Raw genomic sequence first — 16,018 nt, 5'->3', positions numbered from 1 at the left:
ACAAAAATAGTTAACAGTTTTTTTCCATTTGCAAGTAATATTTGCTACCACCTATAAATAGTACACCGATGCTCTGAACTGTGCACGTGACACTACATTCCTAAGCCTGCACCTTCTCTCCTGTATCATCATTACATGTAAGAGAAGCGGCCATGCAACAGGACTCTACAATCCTGAGACCCTGCCAAGACATTCCAGAAGGATCCTTAATGACAACTGGATGGTATCTCTTTAAAACTAGTCTTTATGCTTTTGTGGCTCAAAGCATAGAGCCACAAAATTCTATAGAGTAAAAACTTTTAAAAAACCAGTTTAAAATTCCAGGAATTGCTATTTTTGGATTATCTGACTTCCCCCAAAGACAGGAAAATGACAGGGAGAAGCTAGAGCGTTAAATTCAACAAAAGCTCATTTAAAAGTAAATCTCCATCAGTGGAAAAGCTTATCTTGTATAGGAGATGTGACAGTAACAGAAATTAACTGGAAGACCAACTCCATTGCCAAAAGCCAGTGAGGACTCTCCATCTGTCTTTTTCCACTACTACGTTTCCTAACATTTTAAGCGAGCTTAAGTAAGAATCACAAGACAATTCTAAAACTCCTACTGGGTTCTGCTCAGGTCTGATCCACCACGTACCTTAGATGCTGAGAACCAACTATTGAAAAAGTAGAAATGACAGCATGAGAAGACAGAAGCTTTGGCATATGAAAAATGATATAATTTTGTTTTCTAAAATGCAGTTATTCGGGCCAGTTTAGTTTGACTTGTGCTCTGAACTGATCAGATCTGGGTCTGAGATAAAGGATGGGAAGTGGAAGAACTCCTTGCAAGTGTCCGGATGGCGAAGGCTACCCGCAGTCCCTGCTCTTCTCTCCCTCGCTGCTCTCTGGCGTGTCCCCGGCGCCTCCTTTAAGGCTCAGCCACAGCGCGTGCAGGGGGTGTAGGGGACAACCGACGCGGTGCCTGCGGGAATTCTCTAAGCTGTCTGCAGTGCTTCAAGGACTTAGGACATTCTTTCAGTTTTCAGGCCAGGGAGGGATGGCTCTGCACTTTCTACACCTGCAATGCTGGGCACCTTAAACTAACAGAAACAAGATACATGGGGTAGAAACGAAGGTAATCTGCTAGGTAAAAACATGTATGTCTATTTTCTGAAAATCAGTTGTGAGTCTAAAAGTGCCCAGTTGTATGACAGGTTTATGTTACAAGAGCTCAGAAACATGAGGCTGGAATACGACTTAGGGTCCAGCTATTAGGAGGTCCCTTGAAGGGCTCTGCACAACTCATGCTTGATTATCATTACATTAATAAACGGCCACACTACATATATATAACCTTTGTAGCCCTGCATTCAAAACTGATGCTTATTCAGCAAAATATATGAAAAAGAACCTTAACCTGTTTAGTTCCCTAAAATACAACGGAGAAGTGACTGATGAGATTTGCACACTATTTCCTGAATACCCCTTTAAATGTACCGCAGAGACTTTTTTCATAGTATGCACCTTTTAAACAGCTGCAATATTTCTGTTTATTTGATGATAAATAACAGGCTACTTATCACCAAAATTACTGAAAGAGCAATCCCCGAAGTCCATTATCTGTTAATGACTGGACAGTTTGATAAAAGTCTTACTGCCACTCTTAGAATCATACCACTTTTTATACCTTCTGCTCTCCTAAGACCCAGAACACATGACGAATTCTTTGTGGGACACCGCAGGGAAATGGGATAATGTACAGATGACGACGGAATGATGATGGCTCTTGGGCATGAAAGGCGTCTGTTATTGCAGCTAGGGGAAAATGCCACCGAATGCTAACATTAAAAAAATAATGCCATTCTCCTTAAAGTCAGTAAATTATGTAAGAATTCTCTGAGAATTTTAGGAAGAAAGGCACCAGACAAGTCCAAAGTCTTATTGCTAGTCGGATCACACACAGGGCCATAGCACGGACCGTGGCGCTTGGTTCAGCCAGGAAGGTAGGTCTAAGCAAGTTAGTCACTGACCTTGAGGCTCAAAGAGCAAGGAAGGAAATGTCAAAAAATAGAGCCCTGCATCTTACATTAAACTTGAGGAGAATGATTTCCAATTTTAGATCAAAGTGGTGACCGGTTAGGCCTCTGGTGCTATTTTAGATAGGCACTCTGTTTTCTTTGGCCCATTTCTTCATGATCCGGATGATGTACTCCACTTGGGTATTCCCTGTGCTTCTCAGTAAGTGGAGTACTTCTCGAAGGGTCTCTCTGGGGAAAAGATTTGAAGAGACAAAGCATTTCAATAGATTAACAGATATAATCAACTTGTACTTGTTCCTTACTACTTCCAGTAAGGCATTTTTGGTAACAGGCTATTTCACCATGTATTCACAAACCAGTTATGGACTTCCAAGCTTTCCATTTTTTTAATGTCTCATTATTTATTTTGAGGGACGGAGGAAGGGAGATAGAGGGAGGGAGGGAGAGAGAGAGCAAGACAGAATGCATGTGAGCAGGGGAGGGGCAAAGAGAAAGGAGAGAGAGAGAATCCCAAGGAGGCTTTGCACTGTCAGCACAAACAGCCCAACGTGGGGCTCGATTCCACAAACCACGAGATCATGACCTGAGCCAAAATCAAGAGCTAGATGCTTAACTGACTGAGTCACCCGGGCACTCCTGAGCCTTTTATTTTTATGACGGCATAGCAAAACGGAAATTCTATGAAAGCCTTCTCACCAACCCAAGTTTTCCTGTTTACTTATATTATCTATACTCATGCTATTAATCTTTCTGGCCTAACATGATATATTTCTATTTCTATGCCTACTCTGTATGACCTAGTAGAAAGAGGGATGGGTTCAAAGAATTGGGTTCAAATTCTAGCTCCATACGAACATGTTGCTTCTCTGAGTCCAAGATCTCTTTCTCTCTCTTTTTTTAAGATTTTATTTTATTTTAATTTATTTATTTTATTTTCAAGTTAGTCAACATACAGTGTAGTCTTGGCTTCAGGAGTAGAACCCAGTGATTCATCTCTTACATACAATACCCAATGCTCATCCCAAAGATTTTATTTGTAATGTTTGTCTGTTTGTTTATATATTTAATTTTTAAGATGTTTATTTATTCTTGAGAGAGACAGAGACAGAATGTGAGCAGGGGAAGGGCAGAGAGAGAAGGAGACACAGAATCCGAAGCAGGCTCCAGGCCCTGAGCAGTCAGCACAGAGCCCGAGGCGGGGCTTGAACTCACAAACCACGAGATCATGACCTGATCCAAAGTCAGACACTCAACCGACTGAGCCACCCAGGCGCCCCAATTCCTATATCTTTGAAGCCCAATGTAAAGCACAAGAAAAAGCCAATAGAAGAAAGGAAAAGAGACTTTTTTAAAAAATAAAAATGACAATTCATTTGGAGCCAAATATGTATCTTGCTCTTCCTTTTGAAAGCTCTAGTATACTCATGTCCCCAGTACAAATGATTTAGAACATAAAAAGTTACTGGAGTGAAAACATCAGATAGACATCTAAAACAACTTTAATCTTCTATTCATCATAAAACATCATTATAGTTTTGGGTTTTCAGAAGATGTAATACAAGAAAATAATTCTTTTTCTTTACAAACCCCAAAAGAATAGAGGCGGTGTCTCTTGTCGGATTACTTACTTGGGTTCTCGTCCAGCTAAGATCATCTGGAAAATGCCCACACAGGCACCCCTCTTGCCTTCCCAATATTCAGGGTTAGGATCCAGCCTCTCTAAGACATCAAATGCCTTGGCAGAATAGTAGAACTGGCCCATCTGATTAAAAGAAAGTATTGTGATAATACTTGTATTCAGAAGATTGCACCGAATGAAACAAAACGTAAAGACAGCATGAAACAGAACTATGTTAAAAAAATGTACGGTTAGTGATAATATTTTCAGCTAGCAAATTAGATAAATTTCAATTCCTTACTAAAACTAAAGAAGGAAAATCAGAAGTTGAGTACATGGTTCAAGTTATATCAGTTTTCAACAATATAACATTTTTCCTACATATAGTCAAGTTATACGATAGTCAACGCATCTGTCATTTCTGCTTAGTGTAATCTTTTTTTTAAAGTTTATTTACTTATTTTGAGAGAGACACAAGTGGGGAAGGGGCAGAGACAGAGAAGGAGGGAGAGAGAGAGAATCCCAAGCAGGTTCCACACTTTCAGGTTTCCACAATACATTCTGTAGGTGATTATTATCATTCATTTTATAGTAATTTGATCGTGTTCAACCCAAGAAAACGTTACTTTCCCTGACCGTGTTCCTAAGTTCTTAAAATGCCTAGATGGGTACTGACTACTACTCTAAACATCAAATCTTCTAAACATTTCATTCATTTTTGACAAATCTCGTTCCCAAATATACTACACATTTCCTCGGCCATGTAGAGCATGCTGAATACTAGTAAACTGTGGTTAGGTGAGTCTTCTTGACTGGCAGTCATAAATGTATAATGTTGCCATTTTGTCGAAGTCTTCAACTTGCTGGGCAATCCTCCTTGCTCAGTGTCGGTTAGTTCCTTCTCCATTCCCGTAAGCTGCTGTTCTAAACCTTTGGTAATTTCCTTAAGATCTCTATTGCATTCTTAGCTTAGCATTTTTCTATCCTTCAGGGAAAACACAACTTTCTTCCCTTTGGTTCAAATTATATGTGTATTTTCAACTCTCCTTTCCTTGTTTCTGTACATTTCATAGAAGGAAGTGTTCTTATTCCTTTTCAAGGTTATACCTTCTTCCTATGTTCTCTTCAGAAAATTATTTTTGGTGAAATAACACAGATATAGAATAATGTACAATTTAATGCATAGAACATGAACACAAGTGTAATCCCCGCTCAGGTCAAGAAACAAGGCACTGACAGCTGTCTAGCTCTTTCTGTATCACTGCCAGACTACAATGCTCTCCTTCCCTCCAGAAGCAACTACTATTCCAACTTTTATGGTCATCAGTTCTTTAACTTTTTAAAATAGTTTTATTGCCTTGTATATACCTTTAGACAATATCATTAAACTTCGCCTTTTAAAACTTTATCTTTCTAAAAAAATTTTTTTAATGTTTTTTATTTATTTCTGAGAGAGAGAGAGAGACAGGGTGAGCAGGGGAGGGTCAGAGAGGGAGATACAGAATCTGAAACAGGCTCCAGGCTCTGAGCTGTCAGCACAAAGCCTGACGCAGGGCTTGAACCCACGAACCGTGAGATCATGACCTGAGCCGAAGTCGGACGCTTAACCACCCGAGCCACCCAGGTGCCCCAAAACTTTATCTTTATGAATACCATAAATATTTTGTGTCTTACATATGTTAAGATGCTCCTATATACTGGATATAGCTCTAATTGGTTGATTTTTTAAAAAATACTTATTTTGAAATAATTCTAGATTAATAGGATGTAACAGAGATAGTACAGAGAGGTCCCATGTACCTTTTTCTTTTCTTTCTCTTTTTTTTTTTAAGAGATTTTATTTTTAAGTCATCTCTACACCCAACGTAGGGCTCAAACTCACACCCCCAAAGCAAGAGTCACGTGCTTTACCAACTGAGCCAGCCAGGCACTCCAAAACTTCAGGGTTTTTTTTTTTTTTTTGGTCCCATGTACCTTTCACCCAAATCCCCCAGTTAGAGCTTACTATAGTGCAATATCACAGTATCTAAAACAAGGAAATTGACATTGCTATAATGTCTGTATAGTTCTGTCATTTCATCAAATGTGCAGATTCACGTAACTATCAAGATACAGAACTATTCTATCATCACAAAGCTGTGCTACCCCTTTATAGTCATACACACTCCTCTCCCTGTTCATCATCCTTGACCCCCAGCAATCACTAATTTGTTCTACATCTCTATCCTTTTCATTTCATGAATGTTATGTATATGAAATCAAGCAGTATGGGACTCTTTGAGATTGACTCTTTTCACTCAGCATAATGTCCTTCTTATTCCTTATTAATTCAGGTTATTCTGGTACAGTATAGGGAATACAGTCAATGGTTCATAATGGCTTTGCATGGTGACAGATAGTAGCTGCACTTGTGAGCACGGCATAACATGCAGAGTTGTCGAATTACTAAATTGTACACCTGAAATTAATGTAACATTGTGTGTCAACTATACTTCAATTAAAAAAAAATCCAAGTTACTGTGTGTATCATTAGTTTGTTCCTATTACATAACCTTGAAAAAGCAGGAGGCACCTCCACCCAAAGTTTGGTTTGGATGATGCCATACACACACCAAGAGAGCATGGAAAGATTTCTTACGTATATAACTGAGATCTCTGGGAGGGGTAGGGCAGGCCTTTCAAGAGAGAGCAAGGCAAGAAGACTGGCTGGGTTTTCACTGTGGTTGGGGGCAGGGTGGGATGAGCATCCTGGGCTCCAGGAGGGGCTCATGTTGTCTGAATCGCCTGATGGCACCAGAAACGAGAGTGTCTAGCATTTCTTATCATTGTGTCCAGATGTGGGGCACAAGGGGAAAAAGGAAGGGTGAAGCTTAAAAGTTGTCAGCAGTCAAACATTAAGAAAGGGAGTCGGGGCTGTCATCACTGTTCCTGTTTATTACTAAGCAACAGTCCGTGCCAAACTGGTTTGTTTAACCATTCGCTACAGAAGGACACTTGGAGCATTTCCGGTTTTGGGTTACTACAAATAAAGCGGTTACTGACATTGGGAATAGGTACATGTATGGATACAGGTTTCGTTTCTGAGATAAATGCCCAGGAGTGTGATTGCTGAGTCATACGGTAAGCATGTGCTTGTTTGTTAAAGAAACTGCTTAATTCATGGTACACATTTTTTCTGTCCTTTTATTTTCAACCTACCTATATCATATTTAAAATGAGTTTCTTGCAAAAAGTATATAGTTGGGTCATGGTTTCTTATCCACTCTGTCAATGTCTCTCTTTTAATTCTCTTTTAATTTAGACCATTTACTTTTAATATTAGAGGACTTAATTCTGCCATTTTTTTCCCCATCTACCCTTTCTATTTTTCCTGGACAAGGACATCTCATACATGTCTCTGTAGTTTGGAGCTTGAGAAAGACAAGATTGTGCAATTAGCACAGAGGGAAGACAAAAAAGCCTGGGCTTGACCTCTCCAGTCTTCTCCTATATGTATCTTTTTCCTGCTTTTTCTATATTGTAGTAAATCTTAGCCATGAGTGTAACTTTGAGTCCTCTAAACCCTTTCAGTGACTTCCCAACTAGTGGGTGGTCATGGGAGCACTAAGATAGTAGGTAAGACTGAACTGTTTTTCAAGGTCATTATCTTCTTTGATTTTAGCCCCATCTTCCTCTTATCTCCTTTAGGGCTTTCTTCCATCAGAAATGTTCCCATTCTCTTGAATCTCTCTAACCTCCCTGTTCAACAGCTCCTCTGCCTAAGGATACTCTTACTCCCTACTCTAAAAACAAAACAAAACAAAAACCTCTCCCTCCACCTAAAAAATACTCCCCCACCTCAGGTCCCTAACCCTGCTTTTCCTTTTAATTTAGCATCACATTTCCCCCTTATCCTCAGCATCAATTTCTTGGACTGTGGTCTACACTCACTGAGTCTGCTTTCTAATCTCATTCTTTTCTCTACCCACTAGTGTTTTCTCAGGTCTCATGCAGTTCTATCAGGCTGCAGACGTGACATGCTCCTCCCTTGGCTTTTGATAAAATTGAAGCAAGAAATTTTTGGAGCCCCAAACACACTTCATATTTAATACATCTACAATTGAACTAAATTCCTGTCTGAATGCTTTCTTTCCCTCTGCCTCCCCTAACTCACTTAATGTCATTGCCATCTACTAAGTTGTGTTAAACATTTTCAAGTTTCCTAGGTTTTATTTTATTTTATTATTTTTTACTTTTTTTTAATGTTTTATTTATTTCTGAGAGAGAGAGAGAGAGACAGCATGAGCAGGGGAGGGTCAGAGAGAGAGGGAGACACAGAATCTGCAACAGGCTACAGACTCTGAGCTAGCTGTCAGCACAGAGACTGACGCAGGCCTCGAACCCACGAACCACAAGATCATGACCTGAGCCAAAGTCGGACGCTTAACCGACTAAGCCACCCAGGCGCCCCTATTATTATTTTTTAATGTTTTATTTATTTCTGAGAGAGAGAGAGAGAGAGAGAGAAAGACAGTAGTTCCCACTTTGCTCATCTACTTAAAAGTCACATATCATTCATTAAATCCTACTCATACAGTTTCAGCCTCAAAATATATGATTGCTGAAATTTTCTCTTGACTTCAAAAACTCTGTGAACATTTTAAATCCAAGTGAAAAAAAAGGAGCAAGAAAAGATAATGGAGAGGGGAGACAGATGGAAAAAGGTTTAGGCTATATAATATTAAAAAAAATTATGGTTTGTGGGATTGAGCCCTTGCTGTAGCGTGAACAGGGGAGGGTCAGAGAGAGAGGGAGACATAGAATCCAAAACAGGTTCCAGACTCTGAGCTGTCAGCACAGAGCCCGACGTAGGGCTCGAACCCATGAACTGTGAGATCATGACCTGAGCTGAAGTTGGATACTTAACCAACTGAGCCACCCAGGTACCCCTCAAGTTTCCTAGGTTTTAAAACCTTTTCCATTGGTGGTGATTCGCTTTATTTTTGTAATGATTCATTTTGAAATTAGCTATTATTGATTTAACACTAGACTCTTCTCACTCAAATATTCCCCAATAGGAATTTCCAGAATGTGAGGCTAATTTGTTAAAAAGCTTCTAATCTATAGGATAGGACTCCAAAGTCCTCCCTCCTTCTCCCTGCCTTTCCAACTCCCCACCCACACCCATGCCCTCCCTTGCACACACACACACACACACATACCTAGTCTTTTACAAAATCTGATTGCTTTTTTATTCTCTTTTTCTGGTTCCTTTGTCTCTCCAGTCTACTATTTGCCCCTAAGTATTCCCTACAGTTTGGTTTGCATCTCTCTACTCTTCTCAATTTACTTCCTTACCTAGTAATCCTGTTTATCAAGGCTTCAATTACTATTGAAATGGGGCTGATTTCTCCAAATCTATGTCTCTATATGTCAGAAGACATTTTTCCGGAGCCTCAGAACCAAGTTTCCAACTACCACATGAACATATCTGCCTGGATGATAGCTAAAGATTCAGAGTCTTTAGAAATCTAAGACAACCTCTCTAAATCATTGTTTCATATACATTATTTCATATTTCATTTATATGCATACATACTTGATATGTATATAAAACTGTGAAATGCTATCTCTGAATTCATATGTTCATAAAAGGCATGATATTTCTTTTCTTTTCTTTCCTTTTTTAAGATTTTATTTTTAAGTTTTCTCTACACCCAATATGGGCCTTGAACTCACAACCCTGAGATCAAGAGTTGCATGCTCCTCTGACTGAGCCAGCCAGGCGCCCCAGGGATGACATTTCTGATATCACCATGTGGGTCTTTTCACCAATGGCCATTTAATCTCTAGGACGCCCTTCCCTAATATTTGGTCAGTGTAGGACTGCGTGACTGACCTGCAGCTTTCCCTTTAGGTCTCACTCGGACTCACCTTGTAGCAATCATTAGCAATGAGCTGTAAGAGGCTAAAGGACTCGCCAGAAGTTTCCATCTTGAGATACAGTTCCCAGGCTAGTCTTGGTTTCTTATTCATTATATCTATTAAAAAAAAAAAAAAAAAAGAAAGAAAAAAGATTTTTGCCTTTATTTATTTATTTGAGAGAGAAAGAGAGAGAGTGTGCAAGCAGGGGAAAGAGAGAAAGAGAGAAAAAAAATCCTAAGCAGACTCCATGCTCAAGAAAGAGCCTGATGTGGGGCTTGATCCCATGACCCTGAGATCATGAGTTGGGACACTCAACTGACTGAGTCACCCAGGTGCCCCACAGTTTTGCCTTTTAAACGTGCAGGAAATATAATTCTGCATCTTGTTACTCTTTGGCTTTGGTTCTATGTTCCAAACAGACAAAGAAATGGTAAACAGCCCTTATGCAGAAAGCTTACAAGGTTATCATTAAGCTGGTTCTCCATCAGAACTCTATCATACATAAAATATTTAAGTCAGGATTCACATAATTATGTCTTTTTAGATTGGGTTGATTTCCAGTAGTTCCCACTTTGCTCATCTACTTAAAAGTCACATATCATTCATTAAATCCTACTCATACAGTTTCAGCCTCAAAATATATGATTACTGAAATTTTCTCTTGACTTCAAAAACTGTGAACATTTTAAATCCAAGTGAAAAAAAGGAGCAAGAAAAGATAATGAAGAGGGGAGACAGATGGACAAAGTTGTAGGCTATACAATATTAAAAAAAAATTATGGTTTGTGGGATTGAGCCCTTGCTGTAGGCACGGAGCCCGCTTTGGATTCTTTCTCTCCCTTTCTCTCTGCCCCTCCCCAGCTCACCCACATGTACACCCTCTCAAAATAAATAAACTTTTTAAAAACATTAAAAAATATGTTTCCGACATTTTACCACTTTTCAGGCCTTCATCATAATGAAAAGGTAAAATGAGCATATTTAACACAGAACACTGTAAGCTGAGATTCGGAAACTTGAACAGGGCTGAGGGAAGAACTTGGCACCTTTCAGGACTATTCATGCTAGGTCAACGTTGTATGGTAGAACCAACTACGGGGGAAAGGTATGTAATACACGTACATGGCCACCCTTACTAAGTAGCATTAATGATGCTTAGTTTCAGGGTTTACTCATTCTACAAAACAAAATTAGAAATGTTTACTGTAGGGGTGCCTGGGTGGCTCAGTTGGTTAAGCACCTGATTCTTTTTTAATGTTTGTTTGTTTGTTAGTTTTTCCTGAGAGAGAGAGAGAGGCAGCGTGTGCAGGGGAGGGTCAGAGAGAGAGAGAGGGAGATACAGAATCCGAAGTAGTCTCCAGGCTGTGAGCTGCCAGCACAGAGTCCAATGTGGGGCTCAGACTCATGAACTGTGAGATTATGACCTGAACCAAAGTCAGACGCTTAACCGACTGAGCCACCCAGGTGCCCCAAGCACCTAACTCTTGATTTCAGCTCAGGTCATGACCCTGGGGTCATGGAATTGAGCTCTATGTTGGGCTCTATGCTGGGCACAAAGCCTGTTTGGGATTCTCTCTTTCCATCTACTCCTCTCCCCTGCTCTCTCTCTCTTTACAATAAAAAAATAAAACAAGGGGCACCTGGGTAGCTCACTCGGTTGAGCATCCAACTCTTGATTCTGGCTCAGGTCATGATCTCATGGTCATGATCTCCTGGATTAGCCTCTGCACTGACAGCATGGACCCTGACTGGGATTCTCCGCCCCCCCCCGCCCCCCGCCATCCTTCTCCTGCTTGTGCTCTTCTTCTCTCTCAAAATAAATAAATAAACTTTAAAATGAATATATAAAATAAATAAATAAATAAATAATGAATATAATTTCCATCCAAAAGATTATGCAACAGAGAAGACAAACAGAATTCCTCTGTAACATTTAAAAGAAGACTCACAGGGGCGCCTGGGTGGCTCAGCTAGTTAAGTGACTGTCTTCAGCTCAGGTCGTGATCTCACGGTTTGTGAGTTTGAGCCCCGCACTGGGCTCTGTGCTGACAGCTCAGAGCCTGGAGCTTCCTTCAGATTCTGTGTCTCCCCCTTTCTCTGCCTCTCCCTCACTCATGCTCTGTCTCTCTCTGTCTCTCAATAATAAAAACGTTAAAAAATTAAAAATAAATAAAAATAAAAAACAAATGAAGACTCACAGCACCGAGCTAGCCAACTGAGGTAAACGTAATCATTTTTCATCTTCTCACTTTGGATTAAAAGGAAAACCTGCAAGAAGAGGGAAGAAAAGGAATAAACATGAAGATATTTTTGCAATAAAAGTACCTATATGGGTTTGGTTTGCCTTAGGTTAATACTTAGTTAGCCTTACAGATGATCAAACGCTACACAGGCTGTTGGGAAAAGTAAAGGACAGCTCAGAGCCTGGAGCCTATTTCATAGTCTGTGTCTCCCTCTCTCTCTGACCCTCCCCTGCTCACGCTGTCTCTCTCTCTCTCTCCTAGAAATAAATAAAAATATTAAAAAGAAAAAAAAAAGAAAAGTAAAGGACAAAACTGGGGTGATGTTGACACGCTTCTTTCAGTTACTGATCTCACAGGCTGGGAAAAGGTTGGTAAGGATATATGAGATTTGAACAGAATAATTAACAATTGCATAATACATATTGGTTTAAGAACACATGACCATATTACTGGGTAGTAAAACAAGTCTCAACGAAGTTTGAAGGACTGGTGTCATACAGACCACAATGGATGATCACAATACAATGAAGTTAGAAATCAAAATAAAAAGCCTGGGAAAGATAATACACATATCTTAAAATCATGAAACACATTTAAATAAAATTTCACAGAGAAGGGGCACCTGGGTGGCTCAGTCAGTTCAGCATGTGACTTCGGCTTAGGTCATGATCTCATGGTTTGTGAGTTTGAGCCCCCACATTGGGGTCTGTGCTGACAGCTCAGAACCTGGAGCCTGCTTCGGATTCTGTGTCTCCCTCTCTCTGCCCCTACCCCGCTCATGCTCTGTCTTTCTCTCTCTCTCAAAAATAAATAAAAACATTTAAAAATTTTTCACAAAGAAGACCTCATAATGGAAGTTAGGAAATAATTAGAATTTGAATAAGAATAAGTGGAACAATTTGCTAAATAATAACAAAATTAAATTGAATAATTCAACTGAAGTGCTTTGAATGACTCACACAAATTAGTCTATAAAGTTTGAAGTCAAAATAGTGGTTAGCCTTGGGGGAAAGAGACGGACTCAAACAAGTAGATGGAAGAGATTTCTATGGGGCCAGGGTAATACTGTTTCATGATCTGAGTACTGATTTTCTGGGTATGTTCACTTTAAAAATTTATCAAGCTGTATACTTTGATTTGTATACTTTTCTCAGTGTATATTATGCTTTCATACACTTTACCAAAAAAAGGGAAAATAGTAATATAGTTATAAAATCTGTGCCTATTCACATCTTACTTTTTAATATAACCTAAGAACAAAAGAACTTTTCTTAACCCCTTGCCCTTGAACATTTTATTTCAGGGACAAAAAGGTAACTATGTTTTTACTTTTATCATTTATTTTCAAGTTTTTACTTAAATTCCAGAGAGTTAACATATCATGTAATAATTGTTTCGGATGTAGAATTTAGTGATTCATCACTTCCATCCAACACCCAGTGCTTACCACGTGCCCTCCTTAGTACCCACCTGGCATTTAGCCCATCCCTGCCCACCACCCCTCCAGCAGCCCTCAGGTTGTGGTCTATGGTTAAGAGTCTGTTTTACGGTTTACTTCTCTTTTTTTTTTTCTTTCCTCTACGTTCATCTGTTTTATTTCACTCTGGAAAACAGTGTGGGTTCCTCAAAAAGTTAAAGATTAACAATGTCTATAAATAGAATCATTCTAATGCATCAAGAGCAGGTACCCACCTCTTCGCCCTCGCTGGTATTGCCTGTTGCAGCTTTGGCTTGGGCATAATTAAAGTTAAAGATGTCATCATTGTAGAAGTAACTCTGAAAAACATCCCAAGAATAGGACACATTGAGTATTAACATACAAAATATACAAACATCAGTTATACCAGATAAACTCAAAGATCATTTTAAGGCATGAGCTGATACCACCAATGTCACCATTGTAAAAGGGCCATCTCTCAGAGTGTCTTACCTCCGACACATTATATTTAGTAGTCTGTATACAAACTCATCTAGAAAATTCTATACTGACCTTAAATGAGTTGAGGTAAATCAACACATCATCAAACTGCTTAAGCAGGAAGAAACAGGAAGCCATGCACTGCCTCCCAGGTATTGTATCTGAAATGGAACGGGAAAAGGAACCAGGTATATTCATGAAACTGAAAGTTCTCCTTAACTGAGATTTGAGATGCTTTATAATTTAGAGATAGGAATGTATTCCAAGACCTCTTTCTAGACTCTGAGATTATAGATTCTGTTCGGTGGGCAAAACCCCAGCATAATGGAAGTCACACAGTACTTGAGAGTGACCAATACTCTCTCTCAGGCCTAACTCACAGACTCCAGAATGAACACACTCCCTGCAGGCTACGGTATTCCTCGGATGCTTTTCCAGGCCTTTGAGTCTCTCACCTACTTCAACACGTGCAACCAACGCGGCTTAGTCTCCATCATCGCTCGTCTATAAGACAACCTAGCACTTCCAAACCAAATGGAGAAATAATTTGCCATGGAACCATCTGGTCCTGATCCTGAACAACTTTCTGTCTGATATCAGATTCCTGTTTGAGATAGTAGAGAATTAGTATGACCTCCAGCCTTGTCACTGGCACTCCATTCTTGCCCGGTTCAATTTTTCCCCCACAGCACTTATCACAGTCAGATGCACCATATGATCTATTTCTTTATCGTGTTTACTGTCTGTCCCACTAGACTGTATACTACACAATGGAGGAGGACTTGTTAGTTTTGTTTCCTGCTGTATCTCCAGTACCTTAATAAATTTTTGTTATATAAATGAGTGAAATGAGGAAAGGAAATATTATTCAACAAATGGTTTTGGTGAAACATTTGAGAGAAATTGAATATTCAGAGGTGATAAAAATATTTAACAACTAGTTCGCTATGAACACTGTCCATCAGAATAGATGCTGGCCTTTGACAACTGGTGCAAACAGCCCTATCAGTTCACACTGGTAAACTGTCAGCCCTTTTTATAGCCCTGTCTCAAATCTTACACTCAATCTTGACCAATGAAATCAATACTTCAATTAAAAAATTAAGTAACAAAACTACTAGTGGGAAATGTAAGTGAATATTATATAACTGCGGGGGCACAAAAGTATTTCCTAAGCTAGATACCCATGTATAATATCATCATAAAAAGATAAACTCAATTAAATGAGATTTAAATATTTTTATACGTGAAAAAATACCATCAGCAAAATTAAAAGGCAAATGAAAATACCTATGACATGATAAAAGTTGAATACCTAGAGAGTCCTTGAACAATCAATGGAAGTTAGCATTTCAAATCAAAAACAGAGTCGGAGCTCCTGCGTGGCTTGCCAGTTAAGCATTCAACTCTTTTTTTTTTTTTTTTTTTTNAGACAGCGGAGCAGGGGAGGGTCAGAGAGAGAGGGAGTCACAGACTGAAACAGGCTCCAGGCTCTGAGCTGGCAGTCAGCACAGAGCCCGACGCGGGGCTCGAACCCACGAACCGCGAGATCATGACCTAAGCGAAAGTCGGACGCTTAACCGACTAAGCCACCCAGGCGCCCCAATCAACTCTTAATTTCAGCTCAGGTAATGATCTGTTTGTGGGTTTGTACCCCACATCAGGCTCTGTGCTAACATCATGGAGCCTGCTTGGGATTCTCCGTCCCTCTCTCTCCAGCCCTCCCCTGCTTACTCCTTGTGTGTCTCAAAATAAATAAAAAATAAACATAAAAAAAAAACCAGAATTGAATTTTAAGAACTCTCATGAACTAAAGATTACATTTATTCTCCTCTATTTATATATTCTCTCATCCCACTTTAGCTGAGATGTTGGGAAGAGCTAATCCAATATTCCCTCCCGTGTCCCTCCCACAGGACTTCCTACTTAGTCCTTTTCTTTCAAGCCTGACAGATGTATCCCCAGACAGAGACTCAAACTTCACCAGTCAATATATGACCAGTTCCAACAATTACAAATCATGTGAATGAGTACAGATTTCGGACATACATACCACACTCACTCGCTGACCCTCCCACCAGCTGGAAGAATTGCTGGGCAATTTTCATATGGTCCCTCTGAAAAACAAAGCAGAGAGAGCTGATATAAGCTGAAAGTATTTTATTTGTATTATACGTTATGGTTTTAAAATATTTGCCAGGATTTATTATATACCCTTCTTTTAAACCCTCTCCCAAACTAATTCTTATTAGCATAAGCAACGAGAGAATCATAACCTGAGACTGAATTAAAATCTACCCAGGGTCAGATAAAA

The 16,018-nt window shown here is 39.5% G+C and overlaps 1 protein-coding gene across 1 annotated transcript in view; it reads right to left on the bottom strand.

The window, feature by feature from the left end:
* The window catches only part of TTC26 (tetratricopeptide repeat domain 26), a 48,843-nt gene continuing 32,825 nt past the window's right edge, over positions 1-16,018 (bottom strand). The window contains exons 12-18 of the mRNA XM_039234071.1: positions 15,758-15,821; positions 13,777-13,865; positions 13,479-13,562; positions 11,742-11,811; positions 9,553-9,659; positions 3,650-3,783; positions 1-2,249 (exon numbers count right to left, since the gene is read on the bottom strand). Of these exons, the coding sequence (XP_039090002.1) occupies positions 2,138-2,249; positions 3,650-3,783; positions 9,553-9,659; positions 11,742-11,811; positions 13,479-13,562; positions 13,777-13,865; positions 15,758-15,821 (660 nt within the window). The 3' untranslated portion in view covers positions 1-2,137. The remainder of the gene's footprint in view (positions 2,250-3,649; positions 3,784-9,552; positions 9,660-11,741; positions 11,812-13,478; positions 13,563-13,776; positions 13,866-15,757; positions 15,822-16,018) is intronic.

This window comes from Hyaena hyaena, unplaced genomic scaffold (genome assembly GCF_003009895.1).
Source record: "Hyaena hyaena isolate Hyena2069 unplaced genomic scaffold, ASM300989v1 scaffold_82, whole genome shotgun sequence".
NCBI lineage: Eukaryota > Metazoa > Chordata > Mammalia > Carnivora > Hyaenidae > Hyaena > Hyaena hyaena.
Note: the sequence above shows the minus strand (reverse complement) of the source record. Positions and strands in the feature narration are given on the sequence as shown.